The sequence below is a fragment of the Mauremys mutica genome, chromosome 13, assembly GCF_020497125.1.
Source record: "Mauremys mutica isolate MM-2020 ecotype Southern chromosome 13, ASM2049712v1, whole genome shotgun sequence".
In the NCBI taxonomy this organism is placed as follows: Eukaryota; Metazoa; Chordata; order Testudines; family Geoemydidae; genus Mauremys; species Mauremys mutica.
This window is the reverse complement of record NC_059084.1, coordinates 8,086,195-8,107,042: the sequence shown is the minus strand read 5'-3', so window position 1 is coordinate 8,107,042 and position 20,848 is coordinate 8,086,195. Positions and strand designations below refer to the sequence as shown.

Here is a 20,848-nt window from a genome sequence, read left to right as displayed (position 1 = left end):
CTGCATGTGGAACACCACAGTCAAACCCTTACACTAGGGTACATAAGAACAGCTGTACCGGGTCAGACCAAAGGTCCATCTAGCCCAGTATCCTGTCTACTGCCAGTGGCCAATGCCAGGTGTCCCAGAGGGAGTGAACCTATCAGGCAATGATCAAGTGAGCTCTCTCCTGCCATCCATCTCCACCCTCTGACAAACAGGCTAGGGACACCATTCCTTACCCATCCTGGCTAATAGCCATTTATGGACTAAACCACCATGAATTTATCCAGTTCTTTTTTAAATGCTGTTATAGTCCTAGCTTTCACAACCTCCTCAGGTGAGGAGTTCCACAAGTTGACTGTGTGCTGCGTGAAGAATTTCCTTGTATTTGTTTTAAACCTGCTGCCTATTAATTTCATTTGGTGACCCCTAGTTCTTGTATTATGGGAATAAGTAAATAACTTTTCCCTAGCCACGTTCTCCACATCACTCATGATTTTATATACCTCTATCATATCCCCCTAGTCTCTTTTCCAAACTGAAGAGTTCTAGCCTCTTTAATCTCTCCTCATATGGGACCCATTCCCTAATCATTTTAGTTGCCCTTTTCTGAACCTTTTCTAATGCCAGTCTATCTTTTTTTGAGATGAGACCACATCTGTATACAGTATTTGAGATGTGGGCGTACCATGGATTTATATAAGGGCAATAATATATTCTCAGTCTTCTTCTCTATCCCTTTTAATGATTCCTAACATCCTGTTTGCTTTTTTGACTGCGTCTGCACACTGCGTGGACATCTTCAGAGAACTAGCCATGATGACTCCAAGATCTTTTTCCTGACTTCTTGTAGCTAAATTAGCCCCCATCGTATTGTATGTAGAGTTGGGGTTATTTTTTTCCAATGTGCATTACTTTACAGTTATCCACGTTAAATTTCATTTGTCATTTTGTTGCCCAATCACTTAGTTTTGTGAGATCTTTTTGAAGTTCCTCACAGTCTGCTTTGGTCTTAACTATCTTGAGCAGTTTAGTATCATCTGCAAACTTTGCCACCTCACTATTTACCCCTTTCTCCAGATCATTTATGAATAAATTGAATAGGATTGGTCCGCGGACTGACCCTTGGGGCACACCACTAGTTACCCCTCTCCATTCTGAGAATTTACCATTAATTCCTGCCCTTTGTTCCGTGTCTTTTAACCAGTTCTCAATCCATGAAAAGACCTTCACTTTTATCCCATGACAGCTTAATTTATGTAAGTGCCTTTGGGGAGGGACCTTGTCAAAGTCTTTCTGGAAATCTAAGTACACTATGTCCACTGGATTCCCCCTTGTCCATGTTTGTTGACCCCCTTCAAAGACCTCTCATAGGTTAGTAATGGTGACCTGGCCATGAAGTCTAAAAGCACATGCTGCCTTATTTTTACTTCACGATTAGTTATTAGATGGCTGTTTCCAAGCCTGGAGGTTTTAAATTATGACACACAACTTCCAATGCAACTTGCTTTAGCACATACTGGTAAGCCGTCCTCCTAGGAGCTAACTTTATTCAGGTCCAAGTTGGGGACTGAAGTGTCACACACAGGCCGCAGCAATCACTGACTTTTATGTTAGTGAGACAAACAGGATTGTTTCTCCTGCTGAACAATCCCTGCTGCTTCCCTTCAAAAGAAAAGACTCCAGCTGCTGCTTAAATCTCATCCTTGCTCTTCAACCAAAGAGTAGATAACATAAAATTTTATTTGACTCAAAAATATGTACCAGTGATTTACAAAGACCATCTTTAATACTACAATTTAAAAATGGGTCAATTATATTTGCTTAAAGATAATAAAAAGACATGTTAAAAGCCCATTTTACAATATTTACCCCATCATTAAAAAAAATCATATTGATATAAGTTATAGATCCATTTCAGAAGCAAGATTTTGTCCCCATGTGACTAGATATATACACACAAATATATATATGACATATGTAAGTGAACTATAGGTGGCTTGGGGAAAAATGGTTTTGTTTTTAAATGAAAGCTGCACTACAATGGACGTTAGAAATAAGGATGCCACACGTGAGAAGTGTCGGAGAGGGCAAAGTGACAAATACAGCAAAGCTTGGCAGGTTTCTGACAAATCTTCTTTTCTAAAATAAATGCAGTGTCTTCATACAACAGGTCTTTACTGGGGGAGCCATATGTGAGTGCCATAAAGAACAATTGCTGTATCAACATTCGGGTATTTTGGCAATGTTGCGCACGCATGTGGAGATACACCTTGTTCAGCTTGCACTTGCAAAGATGAACCAGCCACTAAGCAGAATTCCTCACTTAGTTGTAGAACGTCAAGCACTTAGATTCAAACAAGTCAATCTAACGCAAACCCAGGCAGTGTAGAAATCCGTAGGAAAACATGCAGGCGGAAGGGGGAGTACTGAACATGCATTTATTTTGGTCTCTTCTCATGTAGTGCTAAGATCGTGCCTAGCCATAATGTGGCCTTAAACCTCCTTAGTTCCCCATGTGTTCATGTTAGGCTTACCCTCTGGGTCCTGTGAAGACCACAGGGTCTGTACAGCTGCTGACCCCTCACAAGGGAGCAGATGATATGAGGCACTATGTTTTGGTTCAGGGTGAGTGAGGCGCGCTCAGAGTTGCACAGAAGACGTGAGCCTGCACAGTGCTGTGTGCCCTCCATGCCTATTGAAGGCAAAGGGATTGGAGAGTGATCAGCACTTCCAGCCATTGCTCACTACTTTGCAGGCTCAAGTCCAGAGCCAGAGAGGGTCGAAGTAGCTCACTGTTTCTCCTCCACTGCCTCTGTGCATGCAAATCTTGATTCTCTTAAACTTCGGGACACCATAAGATTCTCATCCTCCACCGAGAAGATGAGTTTTATAATGCTGTGTGACTGTGTTTAACACCTATCAGCTTTAGCTTTTTCATACTTATCTCTAAAGAAATGTTTGTATTGTTCACTACCTGAAGCTGGCAACACACACGGGGGTACTTCCAGTTTTCAGTGGGTGTTTTCTTGAAGCATTTCCCAATGGCCTTACTCCAGTGAGGAGATATCAGTAGCAACAGCAGGCCCAACTACCCCGCTGAGAGCCAGGCTTAGCGAAGGCTGTTCTTACTCCTCTGACAAGAGTTTGTAACAAAGTCTCCAGCCCACCCCCACAGCAGGGACGCCCCGTGGCAGGTGACGTGAACAGAGGGGGAGTTTGGGGGAGATGCACTGCTGCTGTGCACTCTACCCACTCTCCTTATACGCCGCTGTTCTAAGCAGCAAGAGCCGTGGCTCACGGGTAATAGGGGCTTGTCTCTAACACTCACATACTGGAGATGGGGGTTTAGGGAGGGCTGTGTCCTTGGGGGGCACCAATAATCAAAACCAATTGAAGATGAGAGAGGGCAGAGCTGCAGGCTCAGCCCCTCTCTGGGTGTGGACCTCTCTGGCGTCACCGTAGTTGCTGGAGCTCACGTGTCTCTGTTAGTCAAGGGTACAAGAGATCGCAGGCTGAGTGTCTAATCCCAGCAAGGCACCTGGCGGGTAGTGCAGCTTTTCATAGTTCAGGCTTTACACTATTTAAATCACGGGGCAGCCCGTAAGGCCAACCGAGCCCCCGACGGTCCCAGCCTGTGGCAGGTCAACCGGGTTCCGGTTTATCACCAGATTCCTTATGCAGCCGACGTAATGGGGAAGAGGCGTGAGCAGGGACGGCGAAGCAGCCTCCGGCGTGGCAGTTCCTGCAGAGAGGCACAAAGGGGCTGGTTAGCACGGGAAGCGCTGTGTTAGGGTCCGGTGCAGCCTCACTGCCGAGTCTCTGTACCGGGGGAGGTGGGGACTTCAGGGCGATCTCCCACCTCAGTGCAGCCAGTGGCCTGTGCTCCTCACTGCCATGCTGGAGCCACAGTTACTGACAAATACAATTTGCAGAATTTTAAAATATTGTGCACAGAATTTTTAGTTTTTGGCGCAGAATTCCCTCCGGAGTAAACCAAAGCAGCTGGGGGCCATGGAAGCCCCATGCTCTCATTGTTACCCGTAGAGCTCCCAACAGCCTCACAATCTATGGCCTGTTCCCACATCTTCAATCCCACTAAATACCAAGAGTGGGGTCCCCGAATACACCCCTGACACACAGGGAGGCTCAGCTACCTCTCCCCAAGCTGAGCTCTTGAGGGGTTATTAGCTCCAGGCCAACTGCTCGAGGACCAGCCACTTCTTTGGGAGACCGTTTGAGCCCCGTTGGCGATGGCAGGGACACAGTACGTGCCACCGGGTGTTGAGAAATTCAGACCTTTTGGGACCAAGATCTGACAGCTGGAGCTCTCTGGCTACAGTGAGTCACTGCTCCTCTGACTCACCTGGCACGGCCCCCAGATAGAGCGTCTCTTTGGTATCCGCTGAGCGAGTCTGGCTGGGTCCCACCGTGTAGTTTCCATCTGTGTCCACGTCCAACCGGATCACGTTTTTGCCTCGGATGACTTAGAAAGAAACCAAAGTCAGCGTGGCTATCTCCCCATTAGAGCTGGCCAGAGGATGGCGCTGCTGCTTCGCGGCACCTTTCAAATGTGCTTTTCTTCCAAACGAAACCAAAACCTTTCAAATGATTTTGTAACACAGAATTGTGCCGAAAGGTCTGTTTTCGGCTCACATGGGTCAGGTTCTCAATTCAGGCCCCCAGCCCGTGGAAGTGACTGGAGAGCCCCTTCCCCCAGAACCTTCCCATTGAAAATATCATTGAAATCGATACATGGCTGCAAAACACACCGGCTCCAGCCAAGCAGCATATTTCCACCACAAAACTGCTCCAACCGGCTCTACTTGCAACTCGAGCCAGCCAGGAGAGGTGGGGAGACTGGACCAAGAGCACTGCAGAGAACATCGCTGCCCCGGGCAGGCATGCACCCCTCCTGCTGGGAGTGGGGCTAGTTCAGAGCGAGTCTATCTACAGGAGACAGCCGAGGCTCCAGAGAGCAGTTCTTGGCTCAAAATGCAACAGGGCTGGTGAGATGTGCAGCATTCATCTCCCGCTTTGGTGCACTGACGGGCAGAGGTGTGGCACCGAGCAGAGATGCTCCAGGACTCTGTACGCGGTGCCATCAGCTGAGAACCAACACGGCTATGGGAGAGGGAGCTGGGCTCTGGACGGCTACCGAGACACAGACGCGGGGCCAGATTTTCAGCTCCTTGTATCCACCCGGCATGCTGAACTCTTCTGACCACTCAGTACAGTGCTAAAGAGGAGCAGAGCTCCCTGGAAATCTGGTCCCAGTTCTGAGCCCCTCTGAAAACCGCAGCCACAGAGCCTCACTGCAGCATTCGGAGACTGCCCATAACAAACGAGAGGGTTTGTAAGAGCTAACTGCTAGGGCAGGCAGTGTAGCTAGTGGTTAGAGCAGGGAGCTGGGATTCTGGACACCTGCTTCTAGACTCTTCAAGTCTGTGATCAATGTGTTCTGCGACAGTGCAAAGCACTGAACTGCCTGTGACTCATTATTTCCTCATCTGTTAAACCGAGTTAATAATATCAAATAATTAATCCCTCCCTCCCAGTGACAGCCTTAATTACTGTTTGCACAGGGCTCTGAGATCCTCAGACAAAGGACACTAGTGAAGCAGAAACGGTTGTCAGAGGCCTTAAAAAAGCCACCAATTTCCTAATATAGGGAGCAGTCATGTCTTTTGAACACTGAGCTCTTTCCAGCTGCGCCTGCGGCCTTGACCGCAGTCCACCCTGCAGGAGCGCAGCAGAGGGAAAGCCGAGATTCCTAGGGTCCCGTGGCATGATGGAAAATCTCGCCCAACAAGTGTTAGCGGCTGGTTACCTCTCACCTGCTATGCTGCATACATCTCACCTGCTATGCTGTGCCACTGGCCGTCACAGAGTGCCGGGCGGGCCACCGAAGTGGAGAACTCCCCCGCCCCGGTGTTTGCTTTCACTGTGACCTAATGAAACAACACAGCCGAGTTTAGACTCTTTTGGGCTTAATGCTGGAATGTGAGGGGTGGGGGAAGAGCCCATCCCCGTGGTGTCTGAGCACCGTCCAGAAGGGCATTAAGTAACGTGACAAGAACATCTCCCCCCTGGCTCCCTCTCCCTGGGGTGAAAGCCAAGTGCCGATTTTATTCCTTACCTTAGCTAAGGAGCCCTACCGGGGACAAGCTTTTCCACAGACGAGCCCCGGGATGGCCCTCCCGAGACGTGAGAGCAACAAGAGATTTGCTCAAGAAGCTTCCCAGGCCTGAGGGCAGGCAGGGGGGCAGTGGGACGCAGCTGGGGGCAGGCGAAGGGAGGAGTGCACCATCTGCTGAGTTGATCAGCCAGCCCTTGTTCTGCGTGTGCGCTGACAGCACCAAGCAGGGGCTGCCTCCTCCCTAGGAATGGGCAGGACGGACCGGCCCGTCAGGCAGGATTTCCATCAGCTGCACCTAGGCTCGCCCCCCTGCACCAAAGGGCCACTCTGTGAACATCTGTACCCCACGGGACACCGCACCAACCAGCCCCCGGCACTCACCACCGGCCAGCCGTGCCCTGCGCAGGTACCTGTGTGTCGTCTGCGTACAGAGTGAGGTAGTGCCTTCTCTGCGTGCCCACGTGGAAAATCAGGCCAGAGGCGCTCCGGGGCCGGACATCCAACCTCAGCTCCAGGTCCCGCCCCATTGCCACAGAGTCGGCTGGAAGGGAAAACGGGAGCCATGAGGAAGGGGGAGTGCCCAGGGCCGTGCTAGAACGGGAGGCTATGGGCATCTCCCGAGGTGAAGGGCCAGGCTACTTGGGAAAGCACCCACCCAGGCCGTACCATGGGGAGGGAGGGGTCAAGGGATCAGGGAGCCCAGGGCCAAGCCAGCTAGTCCGATACCTAAAGCCACGTATCCACCCTCTGCAGCGAAGAAGATGCCGCTCTCCAGAGCCCCCTCGTAGCAGGGTGTCACTCCAAAGACGCGAGAGGGGGAGTCCAGGGGTTTCCCATCCAGTTTCAAGTTCTTCAGGCAGCCGCTAAAGCTGGGCACAGAAGTGTCCTGGGGAGAGAGGGAGAGGGCCAGGGTGGGCGAGCGTTCGCAGGCCTGGCCCATCACCTGTCGGCGCAGGACGCGGGCGGGAAATGCATGTGGCCACTAAATGGGCTGGAGGCCTCTTCCTCCAATGCACCAGCCACTCCTGGGATTAGTTTGTGCAGCCTCCTCTTCGGCAGCTCCAGGCTCCCGGACAGGACAAAGGAACAACCCCCCAGCTGGACAACCCCCCCCCCCCAATATCACAGCAGACAGCCACGTCTCCTGGCTAAGGACTGGCTCCAGCACCCAGCGACGCTCACAGAAGCCCTTCTACTGAGTGCACCAGGTTTGGTCAGGCCCCAGCCCTCCCAAGAGCCCCTTATGCCCGTGGAATGAGGGGAGGGGACAGTGGTAAGACTGAGCCCTGCGGACAGAGAGCCTATGACTGTCCTCCGCAACCTCCTGGAGCCGGGAACGAAGCCACCAGAGAACAGCTCCACCAGCGCCTGAGCGCGTCCCCAGGAAACTCCGCAGCCTGTGATTCATGGCACTGAAGGCAGCTGGCAAATCTAAGAGCACAGCATGGATGCCTGGGCATCAAGTGGGCTGATACTCCTGGGCCCGTTACAGGGGTCTGGCAGGGAAGAGGGGCCTTACGCTAAGGGGGTGCGTGCGCTGTGCCCGCCGGCCAGCCCCTGGCAGGGCCTGGCTGCAAATGAGAATCTGGGCAACTCCCCCCAGAGCTGCACTCGTTTAATTTTTGCTGGGCAACTTTTACCACTTTGCACAATGCGGTCGCAGGGGGGAGGCCGGGACTAGCCAAGAGACTCCAAGGGCTGCAGCCCTCGGCAGACTCATCTGGGAAGGCAGTGTTGTGTAACGGGTCCCCTGCCCTTGCCGGACGAGGGAGAACACCCGGTATTAAAGCTCTTCCTGCAGGGAGCTGGGATGGCGGGGTGGGGTGACCTGGCGCCAGGAGTCCTTACTGGAACGTGAGCCTTGGCTTTCGCAGCAGGAGCTCCCCCCACGTAAAACGGGCTTTGGGCCAGGAAGTCTCCAGCGGCAGCCACCACGCCGTTCTGAGCCTTCAGGCCATCGATGACCAGCTGAGCCCTGCTCCCGTCCCTGCCGAAGAAGACCTGCAACAAGCAAGCGTTACACACCACGTGGTAAGCAGGGTTCAGAGCAATAGCCGTTTGTTTCGACCCAGGCCCATGGTCCAGCTGGAAAGCCCAGCTCTGCCGAGGGAGAAGAATCAGGCTAAATTTGGGAAGGGAGAAAAGGCTCCGACATGCTGGAGGATGTAATGGTCAGGCAACTAAACCCTTCTGGCCTCAGAATCGATGCAGTTCACGATTCAGAAGGGCTCTGATCAGCGCCTCCCTCAGGTTGTCAGAGGTGCAAGACCGTAGCCACCAATCGCAGCGATGAAAGGGAGACCGCCCATTTGAAAACATGACCCTTCCTGTCACCCACTTAGCTCCCTGCAGACGCCTCTGCCAGATGGCTGGTGATTACAACCACAGGGGCAGCGTCAAACAGCTGCCACCTGAAAAACAACCTTCGCCTCAACGACGCCAGAAAAAGAAGCTGCCACAAAAACGTTTCCTGGTGTCCACCCCAAGGTGGGTGGAATTCCTGCCCCTCAGTGGCACTGCTCTGAGATGCGGAATGGGCAGTAAGGGATAAGTTTAGGGCTAGAAAAGGGAGCTTTGCGTGCCCTGTATTTCACCCTCCCAAGTACCAGCCCAGCTGTCCCTGCTTACTGTGTGCCACCTGCCGTCATGGTACTTGTCTTTGCTCCGCATTCTCAGCTTCTTCCCATTGAGATCGGCCAGGAACACGAAGCGGCCACTGGAGACGAAGAGGGCCATGAAGGAGCCCTGCAGTTCGCTGGCCACGTAGAACAGCAGCCCACTGGGTGAGTTCAGCCTGACGTCCAGGGAGAAGTGGGACCTGCGGAACAAGAGGGGAGGTTCAGTGCCACAGTTCTCCCCCCACCTCTGCTACCAGAGCTTACCACCACCATGCCCCCTGCTCCAGCACCTTCCAGCTGAGATTGCCAGGAGCGTCCCACGGAGCAGGTTAAGAATGATCCCTGTTATCCAGAGAACTACGGCACAGAGAGTTTAAGGGCCAGATTATTAAAGGGATTTAGGTGCCTAAAGATGCAGATGGGTGCCACTGCTGAATGCCATTTTCAAGAGTGCCTAGGCACCTAAATACCTTTAACAATCTGGGCCAAAGTGACTTGCCCCCAATTCCCTCCAGGGAGTCTATGGCAGAGCCAGGCCAGCCCCCAGAACTCCTGGCTCATAGCCTGGGGTCTTCATCACCAGCCTGTGCTCCTCTGCGACAGGTGGTGGAGCAGGGTTTGGGGGTACGGAGACAGGGCAGACACAGCGCACTTACCTTTCGCGGAAGGACGCCGGGATATCATCAAATTCCACATGGCTCGTGGAGGCTCCTCCAAATCGGAAGGCACCTTTCGCGGCTTTGGGGTGCCTGGGTAGCTGGCAGGTCCTGTCCTGGTAATGCCTACGGTCTTTCAGTGCAGCCTGGCTTGGCACCTACAAGAGAACAGTTTGGAAAAGCAAGGGTCTGGGTTAGGAAAGCTTTGGCTCCATTGTGGAGGACTTGGGTACTGTCTGCCCCCTCCACAAGACCAATGCATCTACCCTGTGCCTGTCACCCTTGTATCTGGTGCCCATATAGGCCAGAGCCACCCCTGCTCTGGATTATCTGGGCTCACAGAGGGAGGAGCTGGTTTGCTTTTTTCTGTTGTTTGCAAAGGTGCATTGAGTCTCTCTCTACTGCCTCTTCATACAGACCCCAAATTACCCCCCTCCCTTTCCTAAAACTGCCGCCACCCAACTCACAGCTGGGGAGCCTCCCCCTGGGGAACATGGAATCACCAACCCCAGAGCGGCACCGACTCTGCCGGGCACAGTCCCAGGCCAGTTGCAGTGTCCTCCACGCCGGTGTCCCTGGCTGGGTGGCCTGGGCAGGCAGAGCCCCACCAACCATCACGCAGCCCATGTGCCGGGGGGTGCAGTGCCCTGGGCTGGAGGACACAGCCGGGAACAGGGACGAGCTGAGATGGACGCAATGGGTCAGGGAGTGCCAGGCAGCTCCTCTGCTGTCCACACCCAGGCGGTTAATGTCAGCCCAGAGTACGGCCCCATGTTTCACCCACAGCAACGACAACTACAACGGCAGGCAGGTGTGGGGAGGTTCCTTATCCCTGCCCCATTTCCAGCCACCGACTCCAACTGCACCCTTAAGCCGCCAGCACACAGCTCGGCTAGGAGATGGGAGCAGAGGAGCTGAAGAGCAGGAAGAGAGTCCAACACCTTTAGTTTCCGCCTGTCTTTCTTCAGAGACGCTCTCATCTGCTGTGGCTGCCGGTCCCACGGGCAGCTCATGGTCACGTTGAAGCTCTCTGTGTTCTGCTGCAGGTCCACAACCATCTGCGGGTCTAACTTCCTATTGCACAAAGGAAACAGGTCTCCATCCAGTACTGTGAGGGAGCCCAGGGTGGCACATCCTGAGCAGGTGAGCAAACACCAGCTGGGTCGGGCACCTCAGCACATCAGGAAGGTGTGTGTGGGGGGAGGTGGGAATCAGGGTTACGGATGGACTGGGGGAAGGGATAAATGAGCAGATTGATTTGGGAGGGGAAAGGACAACAGGGGCAGTTTAAGGAGGCAGCACCGCAGGGGCACACCGCACTCACCGCTTCACAAAGACATTCCCGATGCAGCCCGTCAGGTTGCTAAAAGCGCCGGCCTCTGGCAAACCACCCAGTCGAAACAGCATCTGCTCCTCCTGGCGCCTGTGCCGCTTGTAGCGATCGGCCCCTTGCTTGGGCCCTTGCAGCTGGTCATCTATGTAAAGCCGAACCCTGCAACGAGAGCACGGCTAGTGATTCGCTCGGCCCCGGCGCCCCCCGCAGGCAGCGACGAGGCAGTGCCTACTGCCAGCGGCGACAGTGCTGCTACGAGGGATGACCGGAACGTACCCCGTGGCGTCGCTGTAGATGGTCACATAGTGGCTGGCATCGTCCGCATAGGCATGTTTCGTGGTGAGTTCGGTTTTCAGCACTGTCACGGCTACTCGGCCATTCTTCAGAGACACCTGGCAATTCCCTTCCTACAAAGGAAAAATAACCCCTTGCACAAGAGCTGGACATGGCCGACTGACGACAAGGAATCAACGGCCATCTGCCCTCCTGGCGTGACTTCCCGCCCAGGACACCCAGCCAGGCACCGAGGTACCAGGGTGAGGTCACAGCAAGGGGGATCCTCCAACCAGTCAGGAAGACGTGCCCCAGGTGGAATGGGAAGTGAGGGCCCCTCGTGTCTGGGGGGGGAATCTATCTCCAGGAGAAGTGCCAGAATCCAGCTATCTGTGCTAAGGGGTTGGAGAGGATTTCGTGGCTCCCAAAGACGCACGGGGAAGGGGCAAAAGAGGATTTACCAACATTGCTTTTCTAAACAGAGACCCTTCCCCGCCCCCTGCCCTTTCACTGTTCACTCACCACCAGAGCTAACTCCTCCCTTTCTCTGAGAGAGGGACAGAAACCTCCTGCCGTACACCCAGGAAATACAGCTCATTCTGAACTCCCTGCTTCAGCTGTTACGACAAGCCAAAGACCTTGAGCTCATGCAAGTGCTCACCTGCTCCCTGCTGGGATTCCTGTTACAGTCGCACCTCTCTGGTGGGGCAGCGATTGGGGATGAGGGTTGGGCTTTTGGGGTGAGCAGGAGGCAGAAGCCCTTTGTTGTCATGAGAGCGTCCCCCTCCCCTCAGCCTGTGCTCAATGAACCCTACTTCTAAGAGCCAGCCGAACCACAGCCTCAAACAGAAGCTGCTCGGGGCTCAGAAACGTGCGGCCCCCTTCGAGGTGAAGTGGGGGCCCCGCTGGGATGGGGGGACAGCGGAAGGGCCCTGCAGTCCTACCGCTGTGGTGTGGGAGTACAGCAGGCCATGGCTCTGGCTAGTTCGGAAGCTGAAGCCTGTGTAGAAGTCCTGCAACGAGGGCACGTTCTTCAGAGGCAGCGTCAGGTAGCCGTGGCCGTGGAATTTAACGGAGCGGGCCACCTGCAGGAGGCAGAGAAGGAGAACACAATCACAGGGCGTTTCTCCAGTACAAGTGAGCAAGGCAGCCACAGCCAGTCGATCCGTGCCTCGGTTTCCCAATCAGTAAAATGGGGATAACAGGACTGCCCTACCCCACAAGGGTGTTGTGAGGATAAATACAGTCAAGGCTGTGCAGTGCTCAGGCCTGGTCGACACTTAAACATTAATTTGACTTAGCTACGCTAGTCAGGGGTGCGAAGAAACTCCTCACTGTCACTGACGTAGTTATGCCGGCCTAACCCTCAGCACAGACACAGCTTTGTCGACAACAGAACCCTCCGTTGCATAGCAACCATCATCTTGGAGGTGGTGTTTCTACACTGATGGAAAAATCCCTTCTGTCGGTACAGGCTGCGTCCACATTACAGGGCTGTGCTGGCATAGCTACATGCCTGTGGCTACGCCGGTACAGTCTCAGACACTGTAGTAGTGGAGGCCAGGTAAGTAACACAGATACGGGGATGTGTGTACATCACACATGGTGGTGTGTGTTTCCTAACCGTTTACTCAGCACCGGCACTTGCTGCAAAGAGCCACTCTGACTCGCCTCTGGGTTGGGTCTCTGCTGGCGTACTTGTTCTACAGCAGCTTAAGCGAGAGGAGAATCGGGCCTGTCATGCCGCGAGCCAGACGGCACTGAGATCACGCGCCCGACTCCGCAGTGTTTCCTTTGGCTCCTTTCTACAGCTACAGCCTGTACCGCCTCCTGGAGATACCGGGTCAGAGGGTCAGGCAGCACCCATTGAGGCAGACTGCCTCGCACCTGACCCCTACGGGCAATGGAGAGAATTACCCAGTACGGTACCAGGACAGAAGCGCCCCACTTACCAGGAGGTCCGAGGTGCACCCGTAGCTCACTCCGACCGTATTCATGCGCTTTAGGTCAACGTATTTGCCAAGCGCCTTCAGGCCCTTCATGCAGCCCCGGATGGAACCTCCCTTGGGGAAGATGGCCTTCAAGCTGAAAGGGGAGAAGTGGCTGTTAACAGGCCTGTGTCACGCAGGAGGTCGGACTAATGGCTCCTTCCGGCCCTGATATCTGTGACCAAACAGACCTGGCTCCAAGGGGAAAGGTTTTACTCTGGGGCCGGGGAGATGTATGGGGCCCGGAGCACCTGTCAGCTCCAAGTAGGGTGACCAGATGTCCATGGGTGACCTCGTGCAAAGGGCAACAGTGAAGTTAAGTCACTGGAAATAAACAGGATGCAATTAAGAGCCCAACCAGCTTCCTCTCTGCAAGGAGCCCTGGTCCTGTCCCTTACCAGGACAGAGACTTCTGCCTCATTTACAGGAGGAGAATATAAATCTCTGAGCTGGCTCCACGGCTTGGACAGGGCGGGCAGTCACCTAGGCGCAGTGGCTAGCACACCGAAGGCTGTGGGGCTGAACAGTGATCTGTGTCTGGAGAGGGGTGGGGGAGGTTTCGGTACCCATCCCATGACTCCTTCACGGAAGGATGCTGAAGCAATCAGGAGAAAGACCTTTTCCTCCCTTCAGAGAGCAACCTTGCCCGCTTCAATGACTCTCCCCCGGGCAGGCTAGGACGGTCACCTCTTGGGCAGCAGGGGCACGGGCACGCCCCCCAGGTAGTAGGAAACGGCATTCTCCAGGGAGTTCTCGTGCTCCACCATGAAGATGGTCTGTCGCTCCAGCCGCACTAAAATGCGCTGCTTGGAAGTCATGGTGAGGAGGAAAATCTGGATCTGGAGTCGAAGAGAAAATGGTAAATAAACTCCTGCACCCTCGGGGTGAGGGTTTATCCCTAGTGGAGCAGCACGTAAGAATGAGAGTCAGCCCCACAGCGCCAGGACAGCGTCCCAGAGCCTGCAGGACGTGGTCTGTCCTGCTCTGAGCATCTATGTACCAGGAGCCCCATCCCCACTATGGGAGAACCAGTGCCCATAAGTGCCACGCTTATGCTTTGGGTTTCCATAGCGATGCGCTGGCCAGCAAGGGGGGGAGTGGGGGAATGAGTCCCTCAGAGAGAGACAGCCCCAGGAGGGTGCTGAGAGTCTCCGGCAAGCAGAGCTCCCAGATGCCTGCTATGGGGATGGATTATCACAGTCAGCCTGTGCTGCATTACTCAGCTGCTTTGCACTGCTGCAACCTTTCCTGCAACAAGGCTGCAAATGCAGGCAGTGCCTGCACCGAGACAGATAGTGCCTTGGCTTCCCCTAGCCCGAGCTTGGGATGGTGTCCCCGTGTTTACCCCTTCTGGAGCCGGTGACTACATCCCTCGTCCTCACACAAGGACACTGGACGAGCAGCCCACGCAAGCCCTTGGCCAGCGCTGCGCCATCAGCGAATGCCTTGGGAGAAGAGCAAGTGGCAGGCTCTCCTGTGAGTGGACACCGTGGATCTGAGCAGGTCCCCTCCAAATGGCCAGGCGTGGTACCAGCTGGATTGGGCCAGGCACCTCCTGCTGCTGCCAGGCCGCCCCACTTCTAGATCCCAAGCAGAGATCGCTCGTCCAGGAGCCCAGGGAAACACCGACTCTGGGACGGAGCGTCTCCTGCCCTGCATTACCGCTTTGTTCGTGGTGCTGCTGACGGTGAGAGACGTGGGGTCACTGCTGGGTGGTGCCATCTCAAGGACTTGCCTGAAGTTATAGTAAAGCACCAGCTTTCCATCCTGAACAGCCAGACACAGGAACTGGCCCTGTGGGGAGGGTAAGACAAGCCCAACTCAGCCTCCTGGTGTACTGAGGTGACAGTCCTCCCCCCCTCCCCCCCGCACGGGATTGCAGTGTTTGGGACCAGAGCACCATCATCACTCAGTGCTGAGAGGAAAAGAACGATCCCGGGCCCCATCCTGAGCCTGGCCTCCCTTTCAGCACCTGGGATTTGTGGGAGAAAATAACCATAGCCACAATCTGCACCCAAAACCCCTCATTTGGGGGTGTGGGGAGTTGGGCAGGCAACTGTGCACTGGCAGCAGAATCTCAGGGACTTTGTCGTCACACAGCAACCCTTGTTCCCGCACAGAATGGAAAGGCAGGCAGGGCTGGCAACACCCACCCCCCCATAGCAAAGCCAGCCCCGCCTCTGGCTAGGAGGAAACACGGTCTGGCTCTTCAGAGAGGGAGTCTGTCCATTCAGTGCGCAGACGGGCGGCAGGGTTCAACGCTCCCCGTGCAGGGCTCCTAGAGGCTCCCTGCTCCTAAAGGCAGCGTTTTTTTATTATTGAAATGAAAACATCCCCTTTGCCAGCTGGCTGCGCTGGGTCTGGAACCTCCGGTGGCTTTTGAAGCACACTGCAAACATACGGCTCCTCAAAAGCCCTTTGCCTTGCTCCGAATCCCCTGAAAACCCTCGTCCTCCTGGAGTGCTTTTGCACCTTCGCGTGCTGAGCGCTTGTCCTAGGACGTCACATCTGCCAGAGCTGCGAACTCCTCCAAGCAAGGGCTCCGTCTTTTTAGCACCATCTCTGGGCTCCTAGGGCCTGAACCAACCCCCGTGGACCACAGTGTGAATCGGCTCAGGCCTTAGACAGAATGATGAGATTCAGATGCCCCTGTTCCACCGACCCACTAGCGCATGCGAACCCCCCTGAGATGAACAAAGGACAAATTCAGGAGGGGGACCTGCCTGATGCTCCAAGAAGAAGAGAATCCCGTTGTATGAGACCACACGAATTTCCTGTTCAAAGCGCTTGGTCGAGCCGATCTGGCTCTCAAATTTGATTTCTGCGTAGCCGGTACCATCAAAGTAGGAGCCATCTGTCAGCCAGGGATCTCCCGTGGATTTGGACCTGAGCAAGGCGAGAGAAAGAAAAAGGGTTACAGACTTTTAGGGGTAGGGAAGAGCTTTCAACAAAAATCTGCAACAGTCAAATGCAGTCGAAGGTTTAACTCAAGTCACCCCCTCCCCGGTGACTATGCTGGTGCCCTTCTAAGCTCTGGAGGGACAGGAAACGTCCCCATCATGCTGCAGGCAGCGTACTGAATTCTCGTACCTTGCACAGGGTTTGTCAGCAGCCGTGTCCAGGTGGAAGGTGTGCTGGAAGTCGTATAGACTCACCACCTCCTCGTTCAGCGTATCCATCTCGATGCAGCCCCGGTAGCTGGGGTAGCGCAGCGTCACTGGAGGCTGAAGAAGAACGTCACTGTCTACGGCTATACTTTTTTAGGGTTAATTTAATCTAGCAGGGCAGATCCTGCCTTCCTGAGCGTGCAGCTCTCACTTTAACGTAGGGGAAATAAACAGCCAGCGGGCAAAGAAAGCAAATGCCTCCGAATAATGCTAGGTATTACATGGAATGAGCTTATAACAAATGCTCAGATTCACCAGCGAGCTCAACGACCCCTTATCTCTAATGTTATCCAGCAAAGATGGAAACGCCTGGGACGTGTTAAGGATGAAGCCCGAGCGCCTGCCAGGGCAGATGTGCTACTGGGCAGCTGGAGGAACATGTACAAGGGGCTGACCCAAAGAATCCCCCCCCATCCAACAGTATTTAGAGAAGGAAATCTTATGGGACTTCAGAGCAGCTCAGGACAGAATGGTACAGCGGGGCCACCTCTTTGCACTAAGTGCCGCCTGATGGATCCAGAACAGCTTGTTCATTTATTTGATAGCATGAGCGCAGCCCCCTGCAGTTTGTGCCGCTGACAAGGGGTGGGGAGGGTGCCAGAGCTGTATCTGACCCAGACATACCCAAAGAAACAAGCTGCACCCCAGGCCTGTGCAGCCAGGGAGCAAGGGAAAGGCTCTTTGTGGTATCGCAAAGCCTGGTCCAAGGGAGACACGAATGTTCCCACAGGTGTAAATGGAGTCAACTGAGGATCTGGCCCAAAGAATCCAGGACCCCAGTCTCTGCCCACTCCGCTGCATTAACCCATCTCACCGTGAAGCCGGCGGGGTAGCCTCCCACATAGAAGACCACGCTGTGTGGCTCGAGGTTGAGCAGCCCCTGCTCTCCTTTGGCTACGCTGTCTCCTTTCGTCTCGTGCAAGGTTTGCTTCTCCACGATCACAGACATGTGTCCATACTGCAGGATCCTGCCCCCCCCAGATCACACAGTCAGTACAAGGGGAGGAGAGAGCCAGGCAGACGGGGAATCCCTCTCCACCCCCAAACCTCCCCCTCAGCTCTATCCGACTGCATGAGACTGCAGTGCACTTAAACTGGAGCATCTCAGAGTAGTCAGCAAATCACAGCAGCTTCACTGGGCTTTAAAGACTGTAGCCATGAGGTGAAATGCTCATCTGTGGGGAGGCAGGCTCCAGTCGTGGAGCCAGGCACAAGAGTTGCCTCTTTGCTCAGGAAGGACTTTCTCTGCTCTCCCTTCCCCAGCCCCTGCAGGATCTGATTAGAGCCAAGCACTCCCTTGGGCATTGCAGGGGTGGGAGAATATTTTGGTTCTTTCGGGTGAGATTTTTATCCTGAAGTCCAGGCCACCTTCCAAAGACCCATGGCCCTGCTAAGGACGTGTATGTAATAGCGCCACCTGCAGGCTTGCGCTGGACTGGGACCCTGTCCTCTGATTAAATCCTGACTCCCCATTACGTGCTACATGCCAACGTTTCTTGTGTGTCAATTGGATGCAGCGTCATTCTTCCCTTCCCGCACACTGTTAATCAGCTGCTGCATTTCGCCCTGGAGGTGGCTGCGTTTTGGTGATGGGAGCCCTGCGGTATCCTTTACTCATCTCACCAGGGAGAGGAGAAGTTGAAGTAATGTGTGATTGTAAGGGTGAAAGATGCTGTGACCTAAGAACCTCTTAATGCCCGCTGGCAAAGGGGCACAGAGAGGATGGAGAGAGGTTACAGGTATCTGCCAAGTCTAGCTCATACAGTCTAGTTCACCAAAGAGGGCCATGGGAGATCTCTAATAAAAGCTTATATAATACTGATCCTCGTATCTGCTGCGAGAGAAATGTGTGGATGATACTTAAGGAGTTGTGTATATGTACTGTGACAGGCGGTCACCAACCAGAGGTGAAAAACTGGTGTCCCATCAGATCAGAGATGTTTATCTATCTATTTGTTGAAATGTAAACCAAATATTGCCTCATTCTCAATCCCCAGCCTGAGCTAAATGCAGATGAAAGACAGAGAGAATTAACAGGAAGAGAAGAACAGCACGGGGAAAAGACCCTTATCTGGGGGTGCCCTTCCAAGGTTTACTGGATTGTAACTGGGGGACAAGGAGGACACCCTCTATCCTGCACCTAGGAAGTAAACAGACAGCGCATTTACATTTACTAAAATGAGACCACACCCAGCCTTGGTTGGAAACGCAGCACAAGGCTTTGGGTGAGATGAAGACTGCTTTAGACAGGAGGTTAACATGTTAAGTTAAATTTAGTCTCTAAAAAGCGCGTGTTGATTTTGTTTGATATGTAACACTTCTGTTTCCATTATCCTTCCTCACGGGAATATCTGACTCTCTGTTCTGTGTTAATAAACGTATTCTTGTTTTCACTACAAATGTATCTCAGTGCTGTGGGGCTGTACACAGGGCTGTTCCCGAGCTGAATCATACAAGCTGGTGTGTACGCTGTTCAGTGGAGAAGGGACTGGACTACAGGGGAACACTTCAAAGGGGCTCAGGGACTGGGGTGCACCTACTGTTAACCTGGAAGGCAAAGTAAAGGCTGTTCGGGGGGCCAACAGACAGGAGGTGTCAGGGGGTTGGCACCCAGTTAAGCACTAGGAAGTGTCCCTCGTCCTGGAGCCCAGGATGGGGGACAGGGTAACAAGGTGATTCACTCTGAGAACGGTCACCAATGCAAATGTAAATTACTTTATCTTGTCCTCTCGCTTCCACTGTGCAAAGTCTCCCTCTCCCGCTTTAGTTTCTTCTCTAGGTCAGCCGGCTACGCGAGCGGCTTGTGTGGATTTTGTACCTGTTGATGCTGACTGCGGCAAACTGCTCTCCGATCTCTTCGTCAACTGTTAAATAGGTCGGTTCTTCGTCCCCAAGTTTATAGATCCACTGCACCTTGCGGTCTTTGAGCACGATGCCCATGTAGTCTCCAGTGGCCTGAATGCACAGAGCAAACAATCCAAAGGGTTTGCAGCGAACCCGTCCGAAAAAGGAAAATCATTGAGGGGGTTTAAAGTGATGCTCTCAAGGCAAGTCAGCACTCAGGATTTTTACGGCTGAGTGCACAGTCTTCCAGGGGATTACTGGAGGCCTAGCTCCAACCAACGGACACAACAACATACAAACCAGATACGCTCACTCCTCAAAAAACAAACACTCCAGTGCACGCAGAGCCCAGCACCTGCGCATCAGAGGGATGCGCCATTGCAAGGGCGAGGATCAAAGCAACGTGGTATGTGATGTGCGTGGGCTGGAGACTCACAGTTACCTTCACACACAGCCCAGTGGCTCTCCTGTAAATGAGCAGCATCTAGCCCTGGGGGTGGCATGGCCCATGCGATTGCTGTCTCCCACCACACTCTCCCAGGGCCTCTGTGAGGGGACGACAGCAGCCCCCGTGCTCTACCCGGAGGAGGGTTTTGTTCCCTCTCCTCTCGGTTTGAATTCAATAACGTTTGGCAGTAACAGTGGACACCCTGCTCCCATTATGTGTGCCTGAAACCTTTACAAGCAGTAAGGAGAAGCTGAGTGAATGGAGACAGCTGGCTTAGATATTCACTGGCTGAATGCAGCATATTAAACCTTCCTGATAACGAGACTTTCCCACCCTCTTCAGAGCTCTGCACTGACATCCATCTCACACTTGTTCCCCTTCTGGATCACCCAGCCCAAGCTCTGCCTGCTGCACGGTTCCCTCTCCCGCTCCCGTGCTTGGATGGGCAGCTCTTACGTCTTTATTGCCCAGGTACAATACGAACTGGCCCGCGTCGGCCCCATCCTGACGCCGCTGCCTGGGTTTGGGCTCCGGGTTCTGGATGTAGAACTTGAGGGAGGTGTAGGCCGACAAATCCTGCAGGTCGCTGGGAGTCCGGACCTGGATGCCCGAGGTGCCGTTGAACTTCACTGGTACCTTCACCTAGAGGTGGAGAAATCAAAGCCAAGCTGACGGAAGCAGCCCAGGCAGCCTGACTCCTCATTTACGGTGACAGCATTTGCTACCAGCCCAGGCAGAGTCGCATTTAGGGTGTGTCTGCGCTGCAATGAAAAACCTGCGGCACCGAGTCTCAGAGCCCAGGTCAGCTGACTTGGGCTTGCGGGCCTCAGGGTGCGGGGCTAAAAATTTCAGTGGAGATCTCAGGTTCAGGAGAGAGCCTGAGCTCTGAGACCCTTCTTCCTTGCGGGGTCTCAGACGCTGGGCTCCAGCCTGAGCCCAAACATCTACACTGCGATTTTACAGCTCCCCCAGCCCAAGCCCTGTGAGCCTGGGCCAGCCGCGGGTCTCTTCTTGTAGACCGACCCTTAGGCACAGAGGGTAGGTGATTATTTGGTTCACTTGCAGAACAGATCAAGGGGAAAAAATTCACTTTGAGTCGAGCTGAAACTAAAAATTGTTGAATTTTTGGGTGAACCAAAAAGTTAAAAAAAAATCCCCTGCATTTAGATTAGAACCAAACTTTTAAAAAAAAAATCTCAAATGATTTTCAAATAAAATTGATGCAAACGTCAGATAAAAAACGTGAAAACGTGATGGGGGGGAATTGTTTTTTGTTTGTTTCTCTTTGGCCAAGAACTGGGTCAGCGAATTTGACACGAGTTTACAAAACGTTTCAGTCGACCTGAATCTGCATTGTTTGGCCAAAAAAAACAACCAAAAAACCCCCCCAAAAAACAACC

At 53.7% G+C, this 20,848-nt stretch overlaps 1 protein-coding gene across 4 annotated transcripts in view; it reads right to left on the bottom strand.

The window, feature by feature from the left end:
• Positions 1-1,707: 1,707 nt before the first annotated feature.
• The window catches only part of LAMA5 (laminin subunit alpha 5), a 167,161-nt gene continuing 148,020 nt past the window's right edge, over positions 1,708-20,848 (bottom strand). For all 4 annotated transcript variants that reach the window (XM_044985171.1, XM_044985168.1, XM_044985169.1 and 1 more), the window contains 20 exons: positions 19,905-20,090; positions 18,975-19,111; positions 16,971-17,124; positions 16,080-16,213; positions 15,713-15,875; positions 14,652-14,783; positions 13,677-13,828; positions 12,954-13,086; positions 11,946-12,086; positions 11,005-11,135; positions 10,720-10,887; positions 10,337-10,469; positions 9,396-9,553; positions 8,750-8,939; positions 7,970-8,122; positions 6,848-7,007; positions 6,532-6,662; positions 5,843-5,933; positions 4,349-4,468; positions 1,708-3,727 (listed from right to left, as the gene is read on the bottom strand). In XM_044985171.1, coding sequence (XP_044841106.1) covers positions 3,567-3,727; positions 4,349-4,468; positions 5,843-5,933; positions 6,532-6,662; positions 6,848-7,007; positions 7,970-8,122; positions 8,750-8,939; positions 9,396-9,553; positions 10,337-10,469; positions 10,720-10,887; positions 11,005-11,135; positions 11,946-12,086; positions 12,954-13,086; positions 13,677-13,828; positions 14,652-14,783; positions 15,713-15,875; positions 16,080-16,213; positions 16,971-17,124; positions 18,975-19,111; positions 19,905-20,090 — 2,928 coding nt within the window. In that variant the 3' untranslated portion in view covers positions 1,708-3,566. The remainder of the gene's footprint in view (positions 3,728-4,348; positions 4,469-5,842; positions 5,934-6,531; positions 6,663-6,847; positions 7,008-7,969; positions 8,123-8,749; positions 8,940-9,395; positions 9,554-10,336; positions 10,470-10,719; positions 10,888-11,004; positions 11,136-11,945; positions 12,087-12,953; positions 13,087-13,676; positions 13,829-14,651; positions 14,784-15,712; positions 15,876-16,079; positions 16,214-16,970; positions 17,125-18,974; positions 19,112-19,904; positions 20,091-20,848) is intronic.